Source organism: Schistocerca americana, chromosome X, assembly GCF_021461395.2.
Source record: "Schistocerca americana isolate TAMUIC-IGC-003095 chromosome X, iqSchAmer2.1, whole genome shotgun sequence".
Lineage (NCBI taxonomy): Eukaryota > Metazoa > Arthropoda > Insecta > Orthoptera > Acrididae > Schistocerca > Schistocerca americana.
In genome coordinates this window covers 740,331,318-740,356,466 of record NC_060130.1, presented here as the reverse complement: position 1 = coordinate 740,356,466, position 25,149 = coordinate 740,331,318, and the positions used below count along the sequence as shown (strand labels likewise).

Here is a 25,149-nt window from a genome sequence, read left to right as displayed (position 1 = left end):
TGATCTGCAACCAGATGCCAGCCAGTGGCTTGAGGGAGCCACAGGTTGTGGGTCATAGGACTTTGTATTCCTCCTCTGTCCCAGAACCTAGGGTAGACAATCCCTCATGGACATCATAACCATCTAAAGACAAAAAAAACAAAACAAAAAAAAAACTAGAAGAAGCACTCTGAGAAGAAGGAGATTCCAGTGGTCATCATGCCACTGGTCACTGAGGTGGCATTCCTGATGCCCCCGTGGCTCTAGACCCCCCTCCACCCCACATCCTGATTCTGAACTGTTTTGTATTGATGCCATATCCTCACACCTAGTGGCAGCAGGCACTCCTGAGGCATGACCTGCCTCCTTTTGCCCTTCATTGATGATGCGATCCTTCAATGGAACTGTAGCTGTTTTTTTGGCCACTTGGTTGAGCTACGACACCTCTCATATGTTTCCACTGATTTTTACATTACCCCCCCCCCCCTCCCCCCAAGAAGCTTGGTTTTCAGCAACGCAGACCCATACCCTCTGTGGTTGTCGGGGCTGTTCTGACTATGGAAGAGCATCGGGCTGTGTTTGCAAACACATTCTGGGCTCTATCTACAAGCAAACACATGCCACTTGATACAACTTTGGAGGCTGTGGCTGTTAATGCAAGCATGTTTCTGGATTTTACTGTCCATAATACATATCTACCTCCTGACAATGAAGTGTCATGGAATCTTGGTCTGCACTGTTCTCCTAGCTCCCCTCTCTCCCCCTCCCTCCTCCCCCCTCACATTCCCTAGTACTGCTTGACTTCAATGCCCACAACCCTTTGTGGGATGGAACAATGACCACTGGCAACAGGAAAGATGTTGAAAGCTTGCTCACAGAGCTTGATCTTTGCGTTTTTGAATACCGGTGTTCCCACGCACTTCATTGTGACATGTGAATATTATTCCCCCATTGATCTTCCCATTTGCAGCTCAGACCTTCTCATCTCTAGCCATTGGAACCTTTGTGATAACCTGTGTGACAGTGATAATTTACTGTTCACCTGGGTGTCCACGCAGATGGGGGTCTCGACAAAACTGGTTGGGATGCCCCCTCCTCTGCTGTCAGTCTCAGCACTCTACCCTGTGGAGATATCAATGTGGCTGCCCAGAGCCCAACTGGAGCCATATTATATGTATCTGACTTATTGATACCCTATTCTTCCTTCTCGGAAGAAAGTAACTTGGTGGACCCTCAAAATTGCCGTGACCATTAGAGATTGTAAATGAGCTCTCCATGGTAACTGTTGATGATGCACCCCACTACCTTTAAATGGCTATGTGCCCAGGTCCACTACATGGTAAAATGCCAGAAACAAGAATACTGAGAACGGTATGTTGCTAACATTGGACTGCGTACTCCTCCTTCCCAGGTTTGGGCAAAGATTTGACACCTCTGTGGACACCAGTCCTCCACAGGTGAACTTGGTATCTCTCTGAATGGTGTTATCTATAGTGAGCCAGACTGTCGCCAAACACTTCACTTTCCATTGTGCTTGAGGTTCTGCGTCTGAGGGTTATCAGCTTGCATTTCTTGTACTCAAACAGTGGGTAGCACAAAGTCACTTACCTTTCACTATGTCACCTGGAGCCATATAATCCTCCATTCAGTGAGTGGGAATTCCCTTTGCCCTAACATAGCTCAAGGGCCAGAACACACTCTCCGCCAAATGGTCAAATGCTAATAGGTGGATTGCAATGTCACATTCTTGCCAGTTTCAACTATATCTGTAGCGTGGATGGTTGAGTTCCCATCTCAGTGGTGAGAAAGTGTGATTGTCTCAGTACTGAAACCAGGTAAACACCCCATTGGTGTGAACAGCTATCACCCAATTAGTCTGACTAGTGTTCTCTACATGTTACTCAAATGAATGGTGAGCCAGCACCTGTGTTGGTACCTTGAGTCTCAGTGTCTTTTGATTCAGTCCCAAGGAGATTTTTGCCTAAACCATTCTACAGCTGACAGTTTGATCTGCCAGGAGTCTACTATCTGGTCAACTTTTGCCCAACATGTACATCTTATAATTTTTTCTTTGACTTGCAAGTGTCTTATTATGCCACCACATGGCATCACAACAGCCTCGTTACCCTGCATGAGTGCTGTCTCCACAGCCCACTCCCAATTTTTGTCCAGAACATCTTGTCACACTGTACTTTCCAGGTTCAAGTCAATGCTTCCCACAGTACCCGCCCCCCCCCCCCCCCCCCACTCACCCCAATACACAAGAGAATAGTTTCCACAGGGCTCTGTATTGAGTATGCCTCTTTTTCTATTGGCTATCGAAGGTCTAATTGCAGCTGGGGGGACTACAGTGTCACTGTCCATGTATACTGATGAGTTTTGCATTTATTATTGCTCCTCAACTAAGGTGTTGCTGAACACTGACTGCAGGGTGCTACACAGAAGGTGCAGTCCTGGGCTCATACCCATGGCTTCTGGTTTTCAGCCACCAAGACATGCATCATACACTTCTGTCACCATCGTACTGTCCATCCACAAAAAACCTCTATCTTGATGAGCAGCTGCTCAATGTGGTGGAGGCTTATCGCTTTTTGGGACTGCTGTTTGATGCCCAGTTGACCTGGCTTCCCCATCTTTGCCTACTTGAGTGAACATGCTGGTCACATCTTAATACTCTTCACTGCCTGAGTGACTCCAGATGGGGCACAGATTGCTGTACACTTTCGCAGCCCTACAAAGCTCTGACCCTGTCCTGCCTTGATTATGGGAGTCTGGCATATGGTTTGGCATTTCCTTCAGCATTGCAGATGCTGAACCCTGTACACCATTTGGGTCTAACATGAAACAGGTGCCTTTCAGACGAGCCTTGTGGCTCCTATGGGTAGTTGTTAGCAACTATTGCTTAACTATGCAATACATATTAGCTGCTTCCCTGAGCATCCAAGCTACCATGTCCTCTTTCCTGGTAAGGATATCTACCTCTCACAACAGAAGCCCAGGTCACAGTTCACATACAGGGTCTCTGCTCTGAACTCCAATTTCCCTCACTGTCACCTCGTTTTAGGGAGAGATTGGGGATACCCCCTTGGTGTGTATCCCATCCTCGGAAAGTCTCAACTTGTCCTTTGGACCAAAAGGCTCTGTAGACCTCATGATTTTTCGCGACCCATTCCAGCCTATCCATTGTGAATAACTGGGTTTGGAAATGGCGTACAGTAATGGCTCTGCAGTCGGTGGACAAACTGGTTTTTGCCTCTTCGCATTTCGGGTACAGTGAACAACGCTCCCTGCCAAATGGGTGCAGTGTGGTCACTACAGAATTGGTGGCTATAGCTTGAACCCTCACTCAAGATGTTAGTTGTTGCACCAGTAAGATGCTCTTAATTGGCAGTAACTACCTAAGTAGTCTTCAGACTATTGACCAGTGCTATCCTGAACATCCATTGTTTATGACTGTCCAGGATCTCTTTCCTTGCCCCTGAAGCTGGGCAGTTGGTCATATTTTTCTGGAAACCCAGGTCACATTGTAATCCCAGGGAATGAATGTCATGACTGGTTGGCCAAGTTGGCTACCAGGATGCTGACTTCAAATATGGGGGCTCCAGAACTAGATCTTTGGTCATATCTGCCCATCAGTTGTTGGAGGCTTGGAACAAGGATTTGTGTGTCCTGGTTTCTCCAAACAAACTGCGAGCAATAAAGTGGCCTGTGGAGATGTGGCAGTCTTCTGTTTGTACATCTCACAGGGAACCTACTGTTCACTGTCTGATTTACATTGGCCACACTTGGCTGACCCATGGCCACAACCTATGTGATGATCCACCCACTCTCGGTGGCCTACATCCTACTAGACTTCCATATTTTGGCCACATTACAGCGAAGCCTACACACTGTCTCCGATACTAGTGTACAATGGAAAAGTGTTTGATCCAGTTGTACATTTTACCCATGAAGGTGGTTTCTATTTCTCTCTGTGACATAATGCACATTGGCTTCAACATCTGCTTGAGGGCCTGTAGGGGTGCCTCATCATCTGCACCAACCCGGGGGCCCATGGCTGCCTTTGCTTGGTGGTTCAGTCTGGCCCCTGCCCTTCCAACCTTTTTAATTCTTCTACATATGTTGTTGATTTATTGTCTCATAGTCATTGTTCTCTTTCATGAGAATTTATCAACTTGTCCACGTTTTCTTGTCATAATGGAGGGCAAGGAAGCACCGGTCAGATGCAGAGTTGTGCATCTCCCATCACGTAATGTGTCCTGGTGGTCTCCTACTGTGTTCTGGACAGACCAACTTACCCAGCTTTACCCTTTTGCCCTTCTCTCACTTCTGTTTGCTTCTATCTCTTAGTTTTCTTGATTCTCATGCACAGTTGGGTTCTTTGTGATTTATGTTTTGTGTCCTTCCTCTCTGGGGACTATTCCTGGTTTGACACCTATAGGAATAGGATGACCTCATTAGTTTGGTCCCTGTAACCCCATCAATCCATCTATCCATCCATCTCATTTAACAGTGTAGTGTATCATGTGACGAATTATACAAGTTCTGTTTGTGTGAGATTCTTGTGTTATTTATATTAGGTTTAATGATGATACACTGGCCTTTAACCATCTGTTGAAGTTTTCAAATATTTCATTAGCCGACTTTCCAGTAAAATGACTGGTACTAATTTTTATACAGGTACTTCCACTATCTGCAAAAGCAACAGAAGTGGAATCTTCTGCAAATGTAAGTGGATCATTTATGTTCATCAGAAAGTGTTAAAATAGAAACATGTTATACCCAAGTCTGATTGTTTCAAATTCTGACTTCTTATTATCATACGATTGATATGAAACTGATACACACTTGTCATGCACATAAGATAAAAAAAACATGAACTTGGTGTTCATCAGACTGACAAATGCTGTGGACAAAACTGTTAATTTTTGGTGTAACTAAGATCATTTATTATTTTTATTTTAGTTTCCATGTCCAGAACACCATACGTTAATATCTAGTTTAAGTCAACTGTAATAAAATTTAAAGTTTAAATGTATTTTGCCCAATAATCAGCTACACAGATGGCCTTATCTTTAGCTAGCTGTAAATCTAGCAGGGTACAGCTTGTGCTGAGGTTTGGGCACATCAGTAGGTGGTCGTCTGTTTGGTCATTCCCCCAGTCACATAATGGTTCCTCATCAAAGCAGCCTCATTATGCAAGGTTATGCTTGCAGTGTGAGATCCTAGTCCACAGCCTGCTGAGATGTCCAGGTTGTGAAGGATTGGTTACTTCTAGCCGCAAGTTCTTCCTTCAGCTCCAAGGTAGTATTTGGTGTTGCCTCCTTCCATGGCTGAAATCTCCTCTCTTTGACAGTGATGGTGATTGGCTCTGACCTCCAGAGGCAGCTCTTTCTTGAGTGAAGCTACCTGGGCTATTATAAGTGCCTGTGTAGAGTATGATGATGGTTATTTGTCATCTGTTTCTTCCTCTCCACTTTGGCAGATACACTCCTGGAAATGGAAAAAAGAACACATTGACACCGGTGTGTCAGACCCACCATACTTGCTCCGGACACTGCGAGAGGGCTGTACAAGCAATGATCACACGCACGGCACAGAGGACACACCAGGAACCACGGTGTTGGCCGTCGAATGGCGCTAACTGCGCAGCATTTGTGCACCGCCGCTGTCAGTGTCAGCCAGTTTGCCGTGGCATACGGAGCTCCATCGCAGTCTTTAACACTGGTAGCATGCCGCGACAGCGTGGACGTGAACCGTATGTGCAGTTGACGGACTTTGAGCGAGGGCGTATAGTGGGCATGCGGGAGGCCGGGTGGACGTACCGCCGAATTGCTCAACACGTTGGGGCGTGAGGTCTCCACAGTACATCGATGTTGTCGCCAGTGGTCGGTGGAAGGTGCACGTGCCCGTCGACCTGGGACCGGACCGCAGCGATGCACGGATGCACGCCAAGACCGTAGGATCCTACGCAGTGCCGTAGGGGACCGCACCGCCACTTCCCACCAAATTAGGGACACTGTTGCTCCTGGGGTATCGGCGAGGACCATTCGCAACCGTCTCCATGAAGCTGGGCTACGGTCCCGCACACCGTTAGGCCGTCTTCCGCTCACGCCCCAACATCGTGCAGCCCGCCTCCAGTGGTGTCGCGACAGGCATGAATGGAGGGACGAATGGAGACGTGTCGTCTTCAGCATTGAGAGTCGCTTCTGCCTTGGTGCCAATGATGGTCGTATGCGTGTTTGGCACCGTGCAGGTGAGCGCCACAATCAGGACTGCATACGACCGAGGCACACAGGGCCAACACCCGGCATCATGGTGTGGGGAGCGATCTCCTACACTGGCCGTACACCACTGGTGATCGTCGAGGGGACACTGAATAGTGCACGGTACATCCAAACCGTCATCGAACCCATTGTTCTACCATTCCTAGACCGGCAAGGGAACTTGCTGTTCCAACAGGACAATGCATGTCCGCATGTATCCCGTGCCACCCAACGTGCTCTAGAAGGTGTAAGTCAACTACCCTGGCCAGCAAGATCTCTGGATCTGTCCCCCATTGAGCATGTTTGGGACTGGATGAAGCGTCGTCTCACGCGGTCTGCACGTCCAGCACGAACGCTGGTCCAACTGAGGCGCCAGGTGGAAATGGCATGGCAAACCATTCCACAGGACTACATCCAGCATCTCTACGATCGTCTCCATGGGAGAATAGCAGCCTGCATTGCTGCGAAAGGTGGATATACACTGTACTAGTGTCGACATTGTGCATGCTCTGTTGCCTGTGTCTATGTGCCTGTGGTTCTGTCAGTGTGATCATGTGATGTATCTGACCCCAGGAATGTGTCAATAAAGTTTCCCCTTCCTGGGACAATGAATTCACGGTGTTGTTATTTCAATTTCCAGGAGTGTACTTGCCACCATATACTGGGGGGGAGGGGGGGGGGGAGCTATCCTTATGAGAGGGTAGATCTTCTCTGTTGGTGTGGGCCTCAAATATCCTGATATGAGGCAACTCATTTATGCTCTCATCAATGTGTTTCACATGGGCCAAATTCTTCCGCACAGGTGCAGCATACTCAGCTGCTGACAAAATGAGTGCAATGGCTGTAGTTTGAAGCACTTGTGGGTCAGCACCCCAGTTTGAGCTGGTCAGTTTATGAATGATGTTATTCCTAACACTGACCTTCTGCTTAGTGTCTGAACAGTGCTGTTTACATGACAGAGTTCAGACCAACATTCTACCTAAGTAGTGGGGAATGTAGTAGTGCTCTAGCTCCTTGTCCTTTCCAACTCACATGGAGTTTTCTTTTGGCTTCATTAATCGTCATGTTGAAACTGCAAACTTGCATCTTTGCTGGGTTTGGTAAGTATTTTGGGGCTGCTTGTTAATTTCTCATCCAACTCCTCAAAGGTGCTCCCTTGGGTGAGCATTTCCTCTCCAGCCTCCAAGTTGTCTTCAGAGACTGGATTGATATTGTAAAGGTGCCTATACTTTTCTGGGGTTATTTTTATGTTGTCATAAATCACAGGTATGGATTCCCTCCAGCAGCCTCTACGGATGTGTTTCCAAGATATTCGTCTGGTGTACTGTATAAATGTGTCTTAGGAGTTAGCAACTGGAGGTATCTCATCAATCTCGGCATCCAGTTCTTTTGTGAAAAATCTCCAACATACCTTTTTGAAGCTGAAATACCTTTTAAATGAGATGATATCTGGACACACTACAGCTTTTATGGTCAGTGTGATGGGTCTACATTGAGTCCTTGGTAGTGCGTTAACTACCGACTTAACAGTGTGCTGAACAATCCAATCTGTTCAAAATATGTTGTCAGGCTTGTATCCGCATTCCTATCATCCAATGTTAAGAGGCTGGTAATTTTGGGTTGTGTATAAACTTGAGTTCAGATCTCTCTGTCCATCTTTCGACTTCTTCTCCATTGGAATCTGTCTCTTGGTAGCCCTGTGTAGTGATGTGACTATTGAAATCTCTGATTATGATTGTGATTGACTGTTTTCGAAAGTTACTTGGTTCTCTGAATCTGAAATCTACCCCAGGTGGCTTGTCAATGGAGGTCACTGTGCATGTCTTCAATTCAATTCTTAAAATTTCTATGTTATCTATATGTGTCATCACCACCGCTTGAACCATAAGGCTAGGCTTTGTGAATATTGCACTCCCATATTGTTCATGCTGTATTTCTGAAGCTAATATCATGCATTTGATTTTTGGTCTATGGCTAGTGGGTCCTCTATGTGTTTCCTGTAAGATTAAAATATCACATTCCTGCACATGTCAGAGAGTAAAAGTTCTTTATTTGCAGATAATTCTTCAATGTTAACTGAAGTCATTTTAAGGCCAAGATCTAAGACTTGACTTCTTCATTGCAGCTGGAACTCGTAATTGAAAACCTGCCAACACTTTCTGGCCAGTTTCTGTGTGCATTCACTGCACTGGATAAGACACTAATAACAAATGCGACTCGTAAACCTTATGGTGTGAACTGCACAACACCAAGGACAGATCTTCTTCCTTCAATACCTCAGGGACAACGTAAGTACAAAGCATGCTTTACAGTTGGCTAATTCTCTCTCATTTCCTTAGCATGTAGTTAGTTGTATTTCTTATTTTGTGGTAGAGACACATTTTTTGGTTAAGAACAGCTATTCTGACCACTATTTTATTTTTGTAACCATTTGATCAAACTATGTAAAATTTAATGTCATTTTCCTTTTGAGATTTTTTCAAGAAGTTGCATAATTTTAAATGATGACATCTGTATATAAGAATAACATTGACAGTTGTTTGACATCACCCACCATTGATCATGTTGATGTCATTGCTAAATGAAAGTTTCACCATAAGAATCATTACACTTGTGCTAAATAGTCAAATCTTTTCAGATCATTTCACGGCAAAACTATCTGTACGAATGACATCTGGACCAGATTTTGTTGCAACCAACTTCACGTTTTTTGACTGCAACACATACAGCTCGTGCACACAATGTGTTTCATCATCATTCCCTTGTGATTGGTGCGTAGACGGCCATCGCTGCACACATGACACTGCAGAAAACTGCCGCAATGACATCCTAGTAACTGGTGTCAGTGTAAGTAATTCTCTCTTGTTTGTATAGGAGACAGCTCTTCTTGGGCTGTATTACTAGTAACTGTTATTGTTATGCAGACATTATAGTTGACCAAATATGTTACTTAACAACTCTCTGGAATATATTAATAGTTTTTTAAACTATAATTCTGTATAGTGAAAGCTACTACATGCAGAATCCCATGTTAAATGTGCCATATACCACTGTAAATTATAGTAATTGCATAGTCAACTGCAGGTACATAATTCACCTGGATTACACAGAGCTGCAACAGGAATGGGAAGACAATAGTTTAGCTGGTGAAGGAAATAGTATGAAGGTAGTAACTAGTAAACTCACAAAGACTCCAAGTAAGGATAAATGAGAGTCAAGCTGCAAGAATCTATCTGAAAATAGAGCCTTATATATCTAACACAGTATGCTGTTGCACATGACATGTGAAAGAGGCATTTTGACTGCCCACAGAACAAATATTTCTTTTGCTAGTGTGCCAGTGTTGCTGTGAATGAGTAAGGTTGTGTTGTGGTAAGACAATGGACTCGCATGTAGGAGAATGACTGTACAGATCTGGTCCAGCCATCCAGATTTAAGTTTCCTGTTCAAGACAAATGGATGAACTTGTGCTCTGTCTGTGTAGATATCATCATTAATAGTATGTTAAATCATAATCTCTCCTTTCTTCCTTTTAATTGCTCTCTAAGACATCCAATTTTGAGTAGGGTATGTCAGATATTCATCAATGAGAAAAAGTTACTCAATGCATCTCACACTCTGATGTGCAAAAGGCAGTCAAGGCCGCTCAGCTGCCAACGTTCATTTCATCAATGAAGTATGTTGCTCCAAAGGCCAATGTTGGCTCTCAATCTGTGACAGTTACTGAAACATACCAACTGCTTCTGTACATACTACTGCTAATCTTTGCCAGTGATTCAACCAACTAATATGCTAAGGGTTGCTTGGATGGATGGTAGTGGTAGTGACTTTTGTTCCACCAAGGATGAAGAATACAGCTGCCCCTTCTCTATGTGGGATATGGACTCTGAGTTCCGTGTGACTTACCTGGCTGTAGCGGGATCCATTACAGCATATTGGTACAGATTTAAAAAAAACTCCTGTTTATGCTTTTTAACTTTTCATGAATGACAGAAAATTTCCTAATTCACAGAGAATTATTATTTTAATTCTATGTTTAAAGCTTGGGTATGACTAAATATGTAGGGTAGTTGTCATAGTGTTAACATAACTGGCTCCCATTATTTTTATTGTTTCCATTTACAGTGTAATATATGATCACTTTGGGCTAGAAAAAGGTGTCGGTGAATCTTATGTTTTAAGTGGTACTGTTTTTGTTGTTTCTATTAACATTACAGCATCCACAGGAATAAGACCTGCCCAGTTTTCTTTATTTTTAGACTATTTGTCTGTCTTCTTTCCTTCCTCTAGCTTCACTGTAATAATATTTCAGCTGCATCTAACAATTAAGGAGTTGAAAGAATGGATGTAGAATAGGGTTTGAATTTCTCAAATGAGAAATTCATTTTTGTTATCCTTAATTTATCACAACTAGTTTTTAACTTCCCTGGGCTGTTGGTGAGAGAGACTGTCCTAAATTTTAAATAAATAGTGATTTTGCTGTGCGTTATGTTTGTTTTTAAGCTTAGTTGATAGCCATATCTCAGGGCCTAAATGTACAGTTCTTAGAAGCTTTGTGTAAGTGATAGTCAAAGTTCATGGGGAATAGACAGAGTCTCTATGTCCCCTAGCTTTACAGAGTCATCATGCAATCTTGGTTGAATTGAGTCTGTAGGTCTGATGAACAGTTCTACTTAAGAATGTAAATGCATTGTACTATTACGTAATATCATGCTCACAGTGGTTTTTAGGGCCAGCTTTGTTCCCAGGCTATGTACAGAGGCCAATGAATCAACGCATAACTAAAGGTATTGATTCCTCACAGTTTAGGAAACTTATAACACACTATCCATGCACAGACACCTTCATACCATACTGTTTCTTGCCCACTTGAGGAACAGCTGTGAGCAATGAGGCACTTCAGAATCTGTGCAAAGGATTGCCTTTTACTGTGGATGTAGTCCGTATCAATGTATTATGCCAAGATTGGAATGGAGCACATCCTTTGCTTCTCTAGAGGCTCAGATTTATTTTAGATTTGACGAAAGTCTGAAAAAGAATGCACTCTTCATGTAACTTTCAAGATTTTATTTCAAAATGTCTTACTTATTCTCCATGATTTTGCTGTAGCATATTGTAGCATGCTCTGGCATATGAGGCAGCATCACAGCAAGAAATTTCACACCAGCTCAAATTTCCCCACTGTATTACAGGTAATACAACAAATGAACCCATCAAAGGAAATATTTTAGAATGTATAGGGTACACTTGTCTTATACTAACAGGACAACCATGTCTCATTCTGCTGGGTGCCAGGACACAATGGAGGCTGGAGAAATGAGCAAACTGATGCAGTAGCCAAGTGAAACTGCAATGTACCATTCCCCTGCAGGCTGCCAGCTCTCTGTTAAGTCAGAGAGCTGAAGCTGTTTAGTGATAGCACGCCTTATACTAGTAAATCTGACGGAACAAAGTTGCCCTGGCTTGTTTTGTAATCAGGCACTGTCCATTGTTCTGCCCCCTCCCCCTCCCCTCTCTTCCCCACCCACCTGCTAATTCTATGGTGCTTGTGGTGTATACATTATTTTATGCAACATAATTCACTTTACATTTTGAAAAGATGGTAAAAGAAAGTTTTAGCAGGGGCATTCCCTCTCTTTTAAATGATTATAAGAAAACTGTGGTATACTTTTAAAATTTTGTGAACTATTTAGACTTCTACCTAGACTTTTAGATCATAGGTTATTGTGTGCTGCAGAACATAACTGGCTCATCCAGTTATAGTTCCGTAGTGTCCATCCACATTTTCTATGCTGCAAGTGTAAAATTTTAATGTGTGTCTCCTTTACCACACTCATCTCCTTATATTTTAGTATAGGTGCTAAAGAACTCGTGCAAATATCATCATATCATCATCATCATCATTGTCATCATTAAGGCAGCTGTACTATAGTGTGTGGTATTCCAAAATGTCTTGCATTTCTGTTCTCATATACATAATGTATGACAATGTGAAACAATTTAATCTTATCAAATAAATGAAAAGAATGTGTAGTTATAAAATATGTGGTTTTTGAGTTTGTACTGTTAAGGATTTACATGACAAAATGGTATTGAAGTAGTCTGTTTCTATATTTTTTTTACATCAGAGTAATTTCTAATATAGTTGTGGATACACCCTCCTGCATATAAATAACTTTACTTATAAAGAAACAGCAACAAACAGATATGCATAGTTACTTCATTATTAATTATGACCCTAAGGTGCAATAACCTGAATGTAGATTCATGTCTGTGAGTTAACAGTACACATTAAAATTGCAGCGAATTGGTCCAAGCTACCGAAGTGGTCCTGGCTTCTGTCCCACAATTAATGCTACTGCTGGTGGATCCACAGAAATTCTTGTATCATCTGGTATCAAGAAAAGCATAAGAGTCAAAGTTCATATTATTGGGGTAAGGAATACTTTGTTTTGCAGTAGTTTCAGGACTTCCAATGATACTTCCAGAGTTGTTAAATAATTATTACCTGAAAACTAACTGTGTTTTACTTGGCTTTTCATAATAGTGTTTTATATATAGGTATATTGGTTTTTATTTTATAATTATTGATTTGCATGTGGCTGTTTACAGCAATTTATTGTGCAGACCCGCTTTATGTGTCAATTCAACATTGAAGGCCGTGTGACAAGTGTGAACGCTCAGCTGCTGGGTGACACCATATACTGTGATATGATGGAATTTTCATATACATCACGGGCTCCAAATATAACTGCTACATTTGCTGTTATTTGGGGAGGCTCAAAGCCACTGGACAATCCTGACAATATACATGGTAAGTTTGTCATTTGTAATTTACAGCTACTAAAATCCAAGAAACATTTTTGCATGTTAAATATTATTTGTGAGTCAAATATAAGACCAGTCTTAGCCAAGAAAACATTAACTGTCAACACTCTGAATGTAAGGCCTGTGACAGAACCGAAAAGAAGAAAAATTCAATATATTGAGTGATTAATGGATATTATATAACCAAACAAATTATTGTAAAAAAGGTAAATGAAATGCATTGAAAAAACGTAAGGATTGTGATAGGGAAAACTAAAAATTCACAGTTTACATCAAGCTTTTGAAAGCAGTATTTTTTTTATACGATTAGAAGAAAAAAAAGGACACAAAAAGACACTTGAAGGCACTGAAACTGAGGCCAGATCACTCAAACTTTTAAGTTTAAGAAGAGAAATTAGGCTCCGTGTAGAAGGTAAACAACTATAGATGATTTTCTTTACATCAGAGAAATAATATATGCTCACACAGCATTTTTATTATGTGGAAAAAGAGAGTGCTGCAGAAAAGATAACCGATGTGGGAGTTTCAGTGAGGTGATGTGGAGAAAATTAATAGTACATTGAAAAAAATGACGAGAGAGAAGCAGCTAAAGATGATAAAACTAATAAAAATCACTATCAGTTGCAAATATGGTAATAAATAAATAAAAACTGCAGATTTTATGTGGAGGTATTGGAAGTAGAGAAAATAATGAAATAAAGCAGGTTCTGTGGAGACAAAGAATGAGGTGAAGGAAAGGTTCTCATTTATGATCAGAGAAAAGATGAAGAAATGAAGAAGTTGTGAGAAAGGTCAATGTTAAGTCTCGTTAGCTGACAGAAGACATATGCTTTAAAGATTAAGTTTGAATCTGTGTTTTGAGGGACAGATACAAAATGATAGGTTGGGAAAACACAGGCAGTGAAATCGTGGTATATTCCTTTTCATAATGCAGAATTGTTGTGCAAAAGCTGGTTGTAAAGTACTGCACTGCAATGTACAGTTTGAAATAGACCATTGCTCATCAGTCTGACATGAGAGACAAGGAAAAGAGAAAACGCTGTATCCAAGCCACAAAGTTTTGAAATGCTGGTCATTAAGGTGGAACTCACAGAAAACAAAACTTCATGTTGCATACTAATGCACAGCACATCCTTTTTATTAGCAGTTGCAGTTTTACTTACATTTATTTTTCTTTGACTATCTTTCAGTACTAAAACAATACTGGAAAGTTCTGTGTGGAGTAAAATTAACCACTCACCTTATATCTGAGCAGTCAACAGGTACACGAACTGGACTGAAATCATTGCTAAGTTTTCATCACTAAGCCTTTGTCCAATGTTAGTTTTCAGGAAAGTACTTGTCCAAAAGCTTATCAATGATTTCGGTCTCATTTTATGTGCCTGTTGACTGCTCAACTACTGAACTATTTGGTGAGCCATTAGCTTTACTCCTTTTCCTATTCATATTAAGCTACTATGATTCATCATTAAGAAATATAGTCTTTGCAGAGTTTGTTCAATAATCTTACATCATCTTTCTAATCACAGTTCTGATTTTAATTTTTTCCAGTGGTTATCTACCGATGTCGTGACATGGCAGACAACTGTGGTATGTGCCTAGCATTGGCAGAGAAGTACAGTTGTGGGTGGTGCCAAGTATCAGATCGCTGTGAAGTAAAAGAGCAATGTGACCAAGGATCTGGTGTCTGGTTGAATCGCAATCAGACCTGCCCAAATCCTGAAGTAACAGATTTTGAACCACAGCTGGGTCCCTGGGAAGGTGGAACAAATATAACCATCTATGGAATAAACTTGGGAAAGACGTTTGCAGATATATATGGTGGTGTGAGTGTAGCTGGAATTCAGTGTGAACCCTATGAGCAGTTATACATAAAGACAAAGCAGATTGTGTGTCGTGTGGATGGTCCAGGGACAAATGAGCCAAGGCGTGGTCCAGTTATTGTGAGGGTTGAGGACTTTCGTGGAGAATCAAAACACAATTATGAATTTGTGGATCCTTTGATAGAAGCTATTACACCAAAATATGGTCCACGGTCTGGTGGTACAGTGCTGAAGATATCTGGCCGCTTCATGAATGCTGGAAGCCGAATCTTGGCTTTTATTGATGATTTGCCATGTGAAATAACTGAGTACGTATTAATTATAACTTTGAATGTGTTGAAGTATATTGCTTAATATTGTTACATTGTGGAGAAGTGACTTTCTCGTCAGTTGTGGCATTTGTTAATGCTGATATTGCTGTTGGTGTACAGCAGTAATACGCTGTGTTGTCACATATACAACATTTTACTTTCGTTAGTCAAGTATTTTTATGAACTGTGGATGTTAACTAGTGCCTTATAGAACTACTGATAGTTAACATAAGTTCTTGTTGTTCTTAGGACAAAGCCAGATGAAGCCCTGTGTATTACAAGCACATCAGATAGGCAGAGAAGTGGGAAATTGCGAATGAAATTTGACAAGGGCGACAGAATTTTTGACAAAGAACTGTTTGAGTATGTGGAAGACCCCACTATTGAAAGTGTTGAATCTGGTGTTGCAGGACAGGTAGGTGCTGTTTGAGATCACATTACTGTGCGCAGATGGCAGTGCAGAATGTTCGTGAATGCTAATGAATGTTAAATATTTGTATTTCAGATCAAAATTCCCAAGGGCATTCCAGCCGGAGGCATAAGAATATCGGTATCTGGGAAGAACCTAGCTTACATACAGAATCCACAGATGTATGTCTATTATGGTGACAAAATGTTTGAGAGTGTAGGTATTCATTTTATTGCTTTCTGTTTCCATCAATTCTTTACTGTTGTTCTAACTTTTTGATGATATTATTTAACAGAAATGTGTTGTGCAAAGCAACTCAAATATGGCATGCTCATCACCAACGATTGAAGTAACCAGTGAGCCAGATGCAGAACACCCTCTCACTCTAGAATATGGCTTTCTGATGGATAATGTAACTGGTGTTCGTAACCTTTCAGTAAAGCCTGGATACAGTCATTTCTTATTGTATCCCAATCCAATTTATGAACCATTCGACGAGGAAGTGAAGTACTACAAGAGTGATTACTTGACAATCAATGTAAGTATATTCTTGTACTCTGTTAAATGTTTTGGATTTGCAAATTTGACTTCTTGTTAACTTCAGTCTAGAAGAATATATTTGATATCACCTATTAAATAATTAGCAATATGTGTTCTACATGTTAATATTTCTGCATTAACATAGTTTAGGCTCAATTTTTATCATAAATAATTTTATGTAATGAAAAAAACCCACAAATATGGGCATAATTTAATTTATTTTGTATAATGGAGATAGTTTAGAAATAAACTCAGAAAACATAGTTTCAGTAAGGAAAATGGATTGGAACTGCTGTTTCTGCAACTCTTACAGATGAAATTTCTCTGGTTATATGATCGGTTTTCAAGTAGTTAGTTCCATTTTTAAATTTGATGGAGATAAAACATATTTTTTCAACCAGAAATTCCTGTATATTCTTCTACTTAATTATGGTCATAGACCTGTCACAGTTGTGAAGATGGATGAAGCTTAAAAACATTGTTTTACCAGGTCCAGTTTCAGATTTGGAACAAGAGAGAGGGGTCCTTTCTTAACCGCTAGTATGACATTACAATCAGTCATACGGTATCTATTATTCCAATTAAATTAGAAAATAGAACAGTGTTCCAAAAATAATTCGTAAAGCAAAGAAATTTCATAAGCAACCGCTGTGAAAACAAAAATTCTTATCCATTTTCATATTTAATATTATCTGCAGATACACAAGAACTATGAAGATGGATAATGTTCTGTAGTTTTAGTTAATGAGGTTTGTCAGTGAATGTAGAAGCTAAATGCATGTTACTTACAAAAGCACAACCATTTAAAAAAATATGCATATTTTATGTGTGTAATGCAGATTTCAATTGACGTAGGTGTCAAAATTGATTTTAGGAAGTGGATCTTAGTATACACTTTCAATAAGATGGAAAGCTAAATCTCTGTCAGTGCAACAAGTATGGTTATTATGGGTAAAATTGTGTCTCTTGACATTTAATACCCACAATGAAGCAACAAAGATGCAGACTCTTTGGCATCATCCTTGAATAAATAGACTGAAGCTTTCTGACAGAGATCAAAATTAGATAGGCAGTTAATCAGAACCTGTATATATCTACATATGATTTCCTTAATGTAGTGTGACAAACTTGCAGGAATGTTTTGTTTAATTTTACCCAGCTGTATAAAAAATAATAATAAAAAACCTTGTATCATACCTGTAGTGAGTTCTGCCACTGGCATCCATTATGCGCCTGTCACAGAAAAAATAATTCTTACTATTTTCATGAAAGCTCCAATGTATATTCTATAACAATACATAATTTCATTGCGAATAACACTAGATGCAGAGCTTGTGAAGAATTCGTGAAGCACCAGCTCCTCCGTAACTTAACTGGTATCACAGTAAAATACAGTGTGGTCATAAACAGTCTGAAAAGCTTGTAAGGGTGTTGCAGGGTAGGGTGTGCTGAGAAAAAATTGTTAAGGAAAAAAATTTGAAATGATGTTCTGTTTCCAAGTTAATTAGCACAGAATTTAGTCAATTAGTCCATTGCATGCGCAAATTCAAGAGGCCTGCAAGAGATGGTGTTGCCAAATATATTTTTAAAACCAAACTAGAGAGTGATACAAAAATTGGACATGGGCTGATAGTAAGGACTGAACTGGAGCCAAAGGCTGAGCAGTCTCATGTGGTATCATCTATGCTATGAGAACAATTGATATTAATTGTATCTGATAGGCTGCTTGAATTTGCATGCACAGTGACCTGGCCACTTCAATGCTAAATAACTTAGAAACAGCACAATGTATAGATTTTTTTCGTAACAATTGTTTGTCAGCACAACCTCCATTGCAGGACAGGTACAAGCTTTACGGACTGTTTCTGACTACCCTGTATGTTTCAGAGATTATATGCATTCTGGATGATCTCTTTGTTGCAGACTTATTCATTTACTAGCAAATATACCAAAAACGTCTTTGTTTTTCCATGTAATGCCTGTGAAACATTTGACAAAGGTGGAAGCAGTTCCTTGTCTTTTTTTTTTTTTTTTTCTTTTCAATTTTAATTTTATTTTACAGATTTTGTGATTTATTTTTTCTGTTTACATAGGGTCAACATTTGGACAGAGCCTGCCAAGAATCTGATGTTGTGGTCCAAATAGGCAAAAGTTTTTGTAATGTAACTTCACTTTCTCGTCAGCAGTTGACTTGTAGGCCTCCAGTTACTCAGCCACCAGCACTGGATGATGATGGCCGCCCAAACACACAAGAGTTACCTGAAGTAGTGGTTAGTTTGTTTCCATATTAATACATTGCTTTGTTGCTGGCAGAAAAAAGTTCATGTGTTTTGCAACCACATTTCACCAAAGTCTCTTGAAAACTTCATTTTCCATATAAAACTCGGTCATGTATACCAATTTTCATACCTTTTAGTGACAGTTAACCACTTGTACGATCAAACTACATTTAGTAATCCAAAGCAATGTTAATACCATTGATTCTTTTTTATTTTCAGGTAATTGTTGGTGGTAAACTCAAATACGTTATTGGAAAATTGAGCTATGCTTCTCCGAGTGCTATTAATGGTCCGCTATCAAAACCAGCTTTGTTAGGAATAATTATTGCTATTGTTGTATTGTCTCTTGTTTTTATTGGATTTTTAATTGCATATCGTCGTAAATCAACTGAAAGTAATCGTGTACTGAAAAACATGCAAGAACAGATGGATATTCTAGAACTTCGTGTTGCAGCAGAATGCAAAGAAGGTATGATACTTAATGTGGTCATTAATTTGGATATGTGCAAGCTATTATTGTTTTGACTTTATACTCAACATAATGTTTAAAGGAAGTGCCATGAGGAAAAGTTAATCTGACTGCATAAAGAAAGATAATTTTGCTTCCTCACAGCATTTGCCGAGCTGCAGACAGAGATGACTGACCTCACAGGTGATCTAACATCTGGTGGTATTCCGTTCCTGGACTATCGAACATATGCAATGAAAATATTATTCCCTAATATGGATGACCATGCTGTCTTGCAGTGGGAACGGCCAGAGTTACTACGAAAAGAAAAGGGTCTTAGATTGTTTGGTCAGCTTATAATGAATAAAACATTCCTGTTACTTTTCATTAGGACACTGGAAAGCAATCGATACTTCTCAATGAGGGACAGGTGAGTTACATACCATAATCTTAGTTTATTTAATAATTGCTGCATCAACAGTATATTTATGGTATAGTGCAAAACTGCAGTGTTGTTGTTGTTGTTGTTGTTGTTGGTGGTGGTGGTGGTGGTGGTGGTGGTGGTGGAGGTTTTTGTTGTTATCATTGTGGTCATTGTATATAGAGAAAATATTACATTGTTAGTTTTCAGGGCAGAACAAGCTGTGTGACATACCTACTTATCCAAGAGATGATCACTTTTCAGATCTCAGAGCTCTAAATTATACACATTGAGCTGAAGGGAATATCGTGGGAAGCTATTTTGGCAGTGTTAATTTTGACCAGTTTATTGTTGGTTACAGTATTTTATGGCTAGTTGTTTATGACATTTTCTGTGTTTAAAAAAGCATGTGCACCTAATGGATTACTGTATTATAAAACAGCTTCAATTTACCAAGCGTTAAGAGATATGTGCAAAAAAGTGTGATAAAAATATTGATTTTTCAGAATGAGATGTTCCTTCGTATGATACAAAAGACGAAAAAAGTGTAAGAGAGATATCAAAAGTGTCATCCTTCACTTGGGATGTCCTGGCTGACCTGCCACTTAAACCCTGAATAGCCTTACACTCCCAGCCGGTCATATCAATTAGTAGATGAAGTAACCTCTGTTATTGAAAGCTAGAAACTTTGCCTCCACTCTTTGTGTACGTGTCCTGTAAATAGCAACTTTTTCTGCCTAAGTCTAATAGTAACACTGTAGTGACGATTATATTATTTTTCACTGTGACAAGTATACTTTTTTCCCCTCTGTTGGAATGTCGTGTATGATCTTCAGGATGCACCACTGGGAAAGAAATTAATTTGTTATTTTCTAAAACTAGATGGCAACATTTGTACCGTCTTTCATTTGTCTTCTCATTTTGCGGGTGCTCGTTTTTAGATCACCCGACACATGTAAACTTGCCTTAATGCCCCTCCTTCGCCTCCCCCTCCCAATATTCTTCTGCCCCTAAGTTACTGCCACCACACATGCACACTCACAAAAGATTAAATTGGTTACATGAAGACAAAATATGTTACGAAATTTTCTTAACACCAGCTGGGTGTGCGACAAGTAATAAAGTGTTAGAAACATAGTTTATTTGTTCAAAAGCCCTTTATATTGACTATGTAAAGAATATCAATAAGTTGCATTGTCAGGGCATTGTATTTGGCCATGACGATCTAGCCATGTATCTGCATGTGTGTTATATAGTGAATGGCTCTGACGGTGGAAATTGTCCTGAAGTTCATAAATATTTTCAGTCATTTTCTTGTGTGCCTGTTTACTGCTCAATGTCTCAACTATATCACAACTGCTTACCTTTACTCCTTTCGTTACCTAAATATCAATATGTCGGTAAAGTCAGATTGTTCATATTTTAAGAAGGACCATTTTGAATAAAACAAAGACCAACATTTTGTTGGAGAAACCCTCGCTAGACTTACTGATGGCAGACTATGAAACTGAAATCTTTATTTTTAGTCTTCGATCAAAAAGTAAGTGGCTGAGAGAACAAATGGAATTCAGTAAAAGTAATTATATTATTTTACTACCATCTCACAAAACATGTTTGCATAAACAGGAAATACACAGTTTACCAAAGAATTCCTGGAATTACATGACAACCTTTTGAATTTAGATATACATTTGTGTCTCTGGACAGGGGAACGTCTTGATATAATGAGTTTGAGATTCATTTGTATTTTTGTGTATTTGGTTGATGTTTCATTCTAGACTAGTCTTTTCCAGACAGATGGCATGAAGAACATTTGTTTGACAAATAATGGAATTTGTAACTTCAGACTTGAATTTCATGCTGAAAAATGATATTAGTTGATTTCCCTATCAAAATAGTTATATTCTAAAATTTTAATAATACAGTAGAAAGATGGCAGTTAAAGTGATCTTGAAATGAAATATAAACAAAGTGAAATGTCTATCACTATTTCATGTTATCACCATTGTATATACAGTTTTTTTTATTCTGCTGCTTGTGTTTTTCAGAGTAAATGTTGCATCATTGATAATGGTTACTTTACAAAGCAAAATGGAATACTGCACTGATATTTTGAAAACCTTGCTGGCAGAACTTATTGAGAAGTGCATGGAAGGAAAGAGCCATCCAAAGTTACTGCTCAGAAGGTGAGTTTCTTGAAAACATTATGTGAATCATCAATGGGAATAACAAACAAATACTTTGTGGAGATATGCAGTATGTCAGTGATGATTTAAATACACTTTCTAGAGCTCCTGTGTGTATATGTGTAAGGCAGGGTTGTATATTATCCCCACTGATTTTCAACATTTATTCACAACATATCTTTAAGGAAGCTCTTGATGAAGTAGAGACGGGAGTGCTCTTGAACGGAAAATATATCAACAACATCCGTTATGCTGATGACACAGTAATATTTTCTGATAGTGAAGATAGTTTGCAGTACCTTGTCAATAAACTTGCACACAAAAGCTCTGAATATCATCTAGATGTCAACCATCAAAAAACGAAATAAATGATAATCAGTAAAAACAGAGTCTCTGCATGTCACATTAAGATGGCCAAAATCACATAGAGCAAGTACATAAATACACGTACCTTGGCACTAGAGTAAATGGTCAGTGGGATCTTTCTGATGGCGTGAGCACCCGAATTGGAAAAGCCAGGGCTGTCTTTAATAAGATGGCTAACCTTTTCAAGAATCGTGGCTTAGCAGTGACGACGAAGATCAGACTTCTATAATGCTTCTATGGTGTTGAAACATGGACTCTGACAGAATTGTTGGGTAAGTGGCTGGAGGCTTTTGAGATGTGGCTGTACAGGAGAATGTTAAGAATACCATGGACAGCACATGTCACAAATGTTGAGGTTCTACGAAGAATGAAGGAAGAGAAAAAAGTACTGGCCACCGTGAAAGCAAGAAAGATCCAGTACCTGGGACCCATCATGCGGAACAACAACAGATACCATCTCCTCCAGACCATCCTGCAAGGAAAAATGCCAGGGAAGAGAAGCATTGGCCAGAGAAGAATTGGCCAGAGAAGAATATCCTGGCTTAAAAACATCAGAACTTGGACCTCTAAAACATCTACAGAGCTATTTAGAGCTGCAAGTGACAGGAAAAGCACTGCCAAGATGGTTGCCAACATCCGGAATGGATAGGAACCAGAAGAAGAAGAACACGATTGAAATTTGGTGAACCAGGAAAATATTGAAATTTGAAATACTGTGCCTCTTGTATTTGATTCTTTACATAAGGAAATTATAATATTTGAAAATCTAAAATTTCTGCAATGATCAGTTTCATCATATCAATAGGCATGTCTTCGCATATCAGATGGATTTACTAAAAGAGTGTTGTAGTAGGAATTGTAAAACAGGACAGAGGTCTACAGCACACAAGACATAAATCAAACATCCTAACCTGAGGAGCTTGTAGACAAACATTACAAATGAAAACAGAAAGATGCTGAAACAAAGTTACTAGACCTACAGAGTCCTTTATTAGGCAAGGAAGGGAAGGTTTGGGTTGAGATAGAAAATTTTATGGGCAAGAAAATTAGAGATGAATGGTGGGGAGAGAAGAAAGGAGATTGAATGGTGGTTTCATTCCAATTATTCATATGGCTGTCAGGAAACTAGAAGACTAAACACTTACGAGCATTAAAGAAGTAGCATAGAATGTAGAGCATATTGTATTTTACATCCTTTCCCCTTATATATATATTGTCTCCCACCCTCCACACACATATACACACATTTGAACAAAAACTTAAGTTTTACATCTCTATATATTAGCAAATGTCAGTGAAGTTTAGTAGGTTGTAAGTGCTGTATATAACTTACTTGCAAACTGATGTGTTCTGTTGGGTTTGTATTTTAGGACCGAAAGTGTAGCAGAAAAAATGCTGTCAGCATGGTTTACTTTCCTCTTATACAAGTTTTTGCGTGAGTGTGCTGGTGAACCTCTTTTCATGCTATTTCGGGCAATGAAACAGCAAGTGGATAAGGGACCTGTTGATGCCATAACATCAGAAGCTAGATATTCTTTAAGTGAAGAGAAACTTATACGGCAGTCTATTGACTTCAAACCTATGGTAAGAGTTTCGTGAACACCTTAGCATAATTACATATTTTTGTATTAATTACTATTGTCAATGTTCTGCAAACACATCAACAGCTGTACTGTTTAAGTTTACATCCTATAATGATCAGTGCATTAAAGTTATGTATGTATAATTTTTATGCTGTTACAGTTGAAAATCTTTTGTGTATATGTGTGTGTGTCTGCTTAGTAAGCTGTGGAATGCTAAATAGTGTCAGAGTGTGACAGTAAAGACTATGCTCAATTTTTTGGAAATGGGGTATATGAACATTACATTTGACATGCATGGATATTTCTAATATTATTACTGTAAGATACACTACAGAGGACACACTTTCAAATTTTTTATTACTGTTACTTCAGAATTCACACAGTTCTTAGAATTTTACATTATTATGTACTTAAAAGATATGCTTTAACAAGCCATTTGTTTGTTGTTATCTTTCCCAGACTGTGTATGTGTCCATTTCACAACAAGCAGTATTTGTTGGAGGACTTGATCCAAATACTGAAAATGTACCTGTTAAGGTCTTAGACTGTGATACAATTTCTCAAGTGAAAGAGAAATCCTTAGACACAATTTACCGTGCCACGCCATACAGCCAGAGACCAAAGAAGGATGATCTGGATCTGGGTAAATTTTATTGCAATCACTGTCTTTTTACTTTATAATATAATCATAAATGCCCAGTATCAAGTTGTATTTGCCTTGGTAACTAATTACAAACTTTGTATGTCAATGTATTTTGCAAAATTCAGACTCCAAACCCATAGGTTTGATATTTGATTCTTTATCGCTCTGATTTTTTCTTGCATATAATGTGATGTACACTCATGACAGTACACACTGTAAATGGAAAGGTGCTGTGATACACTGTTATTATGATTCCATATTTGGTTATAGTAATTTTGTAATAGTTTGAACAACCTGATTCAAAGGATAGATGAATAGAAGAGCTTACTACTGTAAAAATAGGCTTATGCTTAGGAAGCTCTATGGTTAGTGATGGTTTTGTTCATTTAAGTTGTACACTAGTTCTGACAGTTAAATGCAGAGTTTTTATAGAAGAAAGTATCCCATATTCTTGCAGGAGAAAGCAGTGTCAAAACAATGGATAAAAGATCTTGTAAACGTATGTTCAGAAGTAAATACTTGTTGAGATATGAGCCATTTTACCTGACGAAAATGTGCCCCAGTTCATCTGACCTTCATCCTTTAGATTTTGAGCTATGGGACCTTTAAAGACATTGATGTGTTCTGTACCAGTTGACAACAAACAAGTATTACAGGAGCATGATTCCTCACAAATGAAAGCTGAAGGACGTACAAGAATGAGTGATAACCACATTAAGTACCTCATTAAGTGTACTCAGCAGGCTAATAAAAGTTTTAACCTGTTTCTTTGTCAAGGAATAGAGACAGCCAGAAACAGAAATTAAGTGGAAATAGAAGCGCTGACACTTCAGGAAAGGCGTTGGTTATCTGTCTTCAGTGATCTCTTGTTTGTGAAACATCATCTACTGAATATTTAGTTCCTTTATTCTAACCGACGAGTATACCTTTTAACTATTGTAGTACACATGGTTCGTACTTTGAGCACTGTATTTTCTTGGAGCAAATATGACTTTGACTTTATGATCTTTCTAGTTGTAACTATCCATACCATGATCAATATCTCATTTGCTTTCAGTCTTCTCTTC

The 25,149-nt window shown here is 39.3% G+C and overlaps 1 protein-coding gene across 2 annotated transcripts in view; it reads left to right on the top strand.

Annotated features, from left to right (window-relative positions):
• LOC124556856 (plexin-A4) overlaps positions 1 to 25,149 on the top strand; it is a 973,893-nt gene that overhangs the window by 929,423 nt on the left and 19,321 nt on the right. For both annotated transcript variants that reach the window (XM_047130878.1, XM_047130877.1), the window contains 14 exons: positions 8,371 to 8,533; positions 8,884 to 9,092; positions 12,549 to 12,680; positions 12,858 to 13,059; positions 14,625 to 15,204; positions 15,457 to 15,622; positions 15,713 to 15,832; positions 15,912 to 16,154; positions 18,250 to 18,426; positions 18,655 to 18,904; positions 19,049 to 19,313; positions 21,353 to 21,490; positions 23,227 to 23,440; positions 23,899 to 24,082. In XM_047130878.1, coding sequence (XP_046986834.1) covers positions 8,371 to 8,533; positions 8,884 to 9,092; positions 12,549 to 12,680; positions 12,858 to 13,059; positions 14,625 to 15,204; positions 15,457 to 15,622; positions 15,713 to 15,832; positions 15,912 to 16,154; positions 18,250 to 18,426; positions 18,655 to 18,904; positions 19,049 to 19,313; positions 21,353 to 21,490; positions 23,227 to 23,440; positions 23,899 to 24,082 — 3,043 coding nt within the window. The remainder of the gene's footprint in view (positions 1 to 8,370; positions 8,534 to 8,883; positions 9,093 to 12,548; positions 12,681 to 12,857; positions 13,060 to 14,624; positions 15,205 to 15,456; positions 15,623 to 15,712; positions 15,833 to 15,911; positions 16,155 to 18,249; positions 18,427 to 18,654; positions 18,905 to 19,048; positions 19,314 to 21,352; positions 21,491 to 23,226; positions 23,441 to 23,898; positions 24,083 to 25,149) is intronic.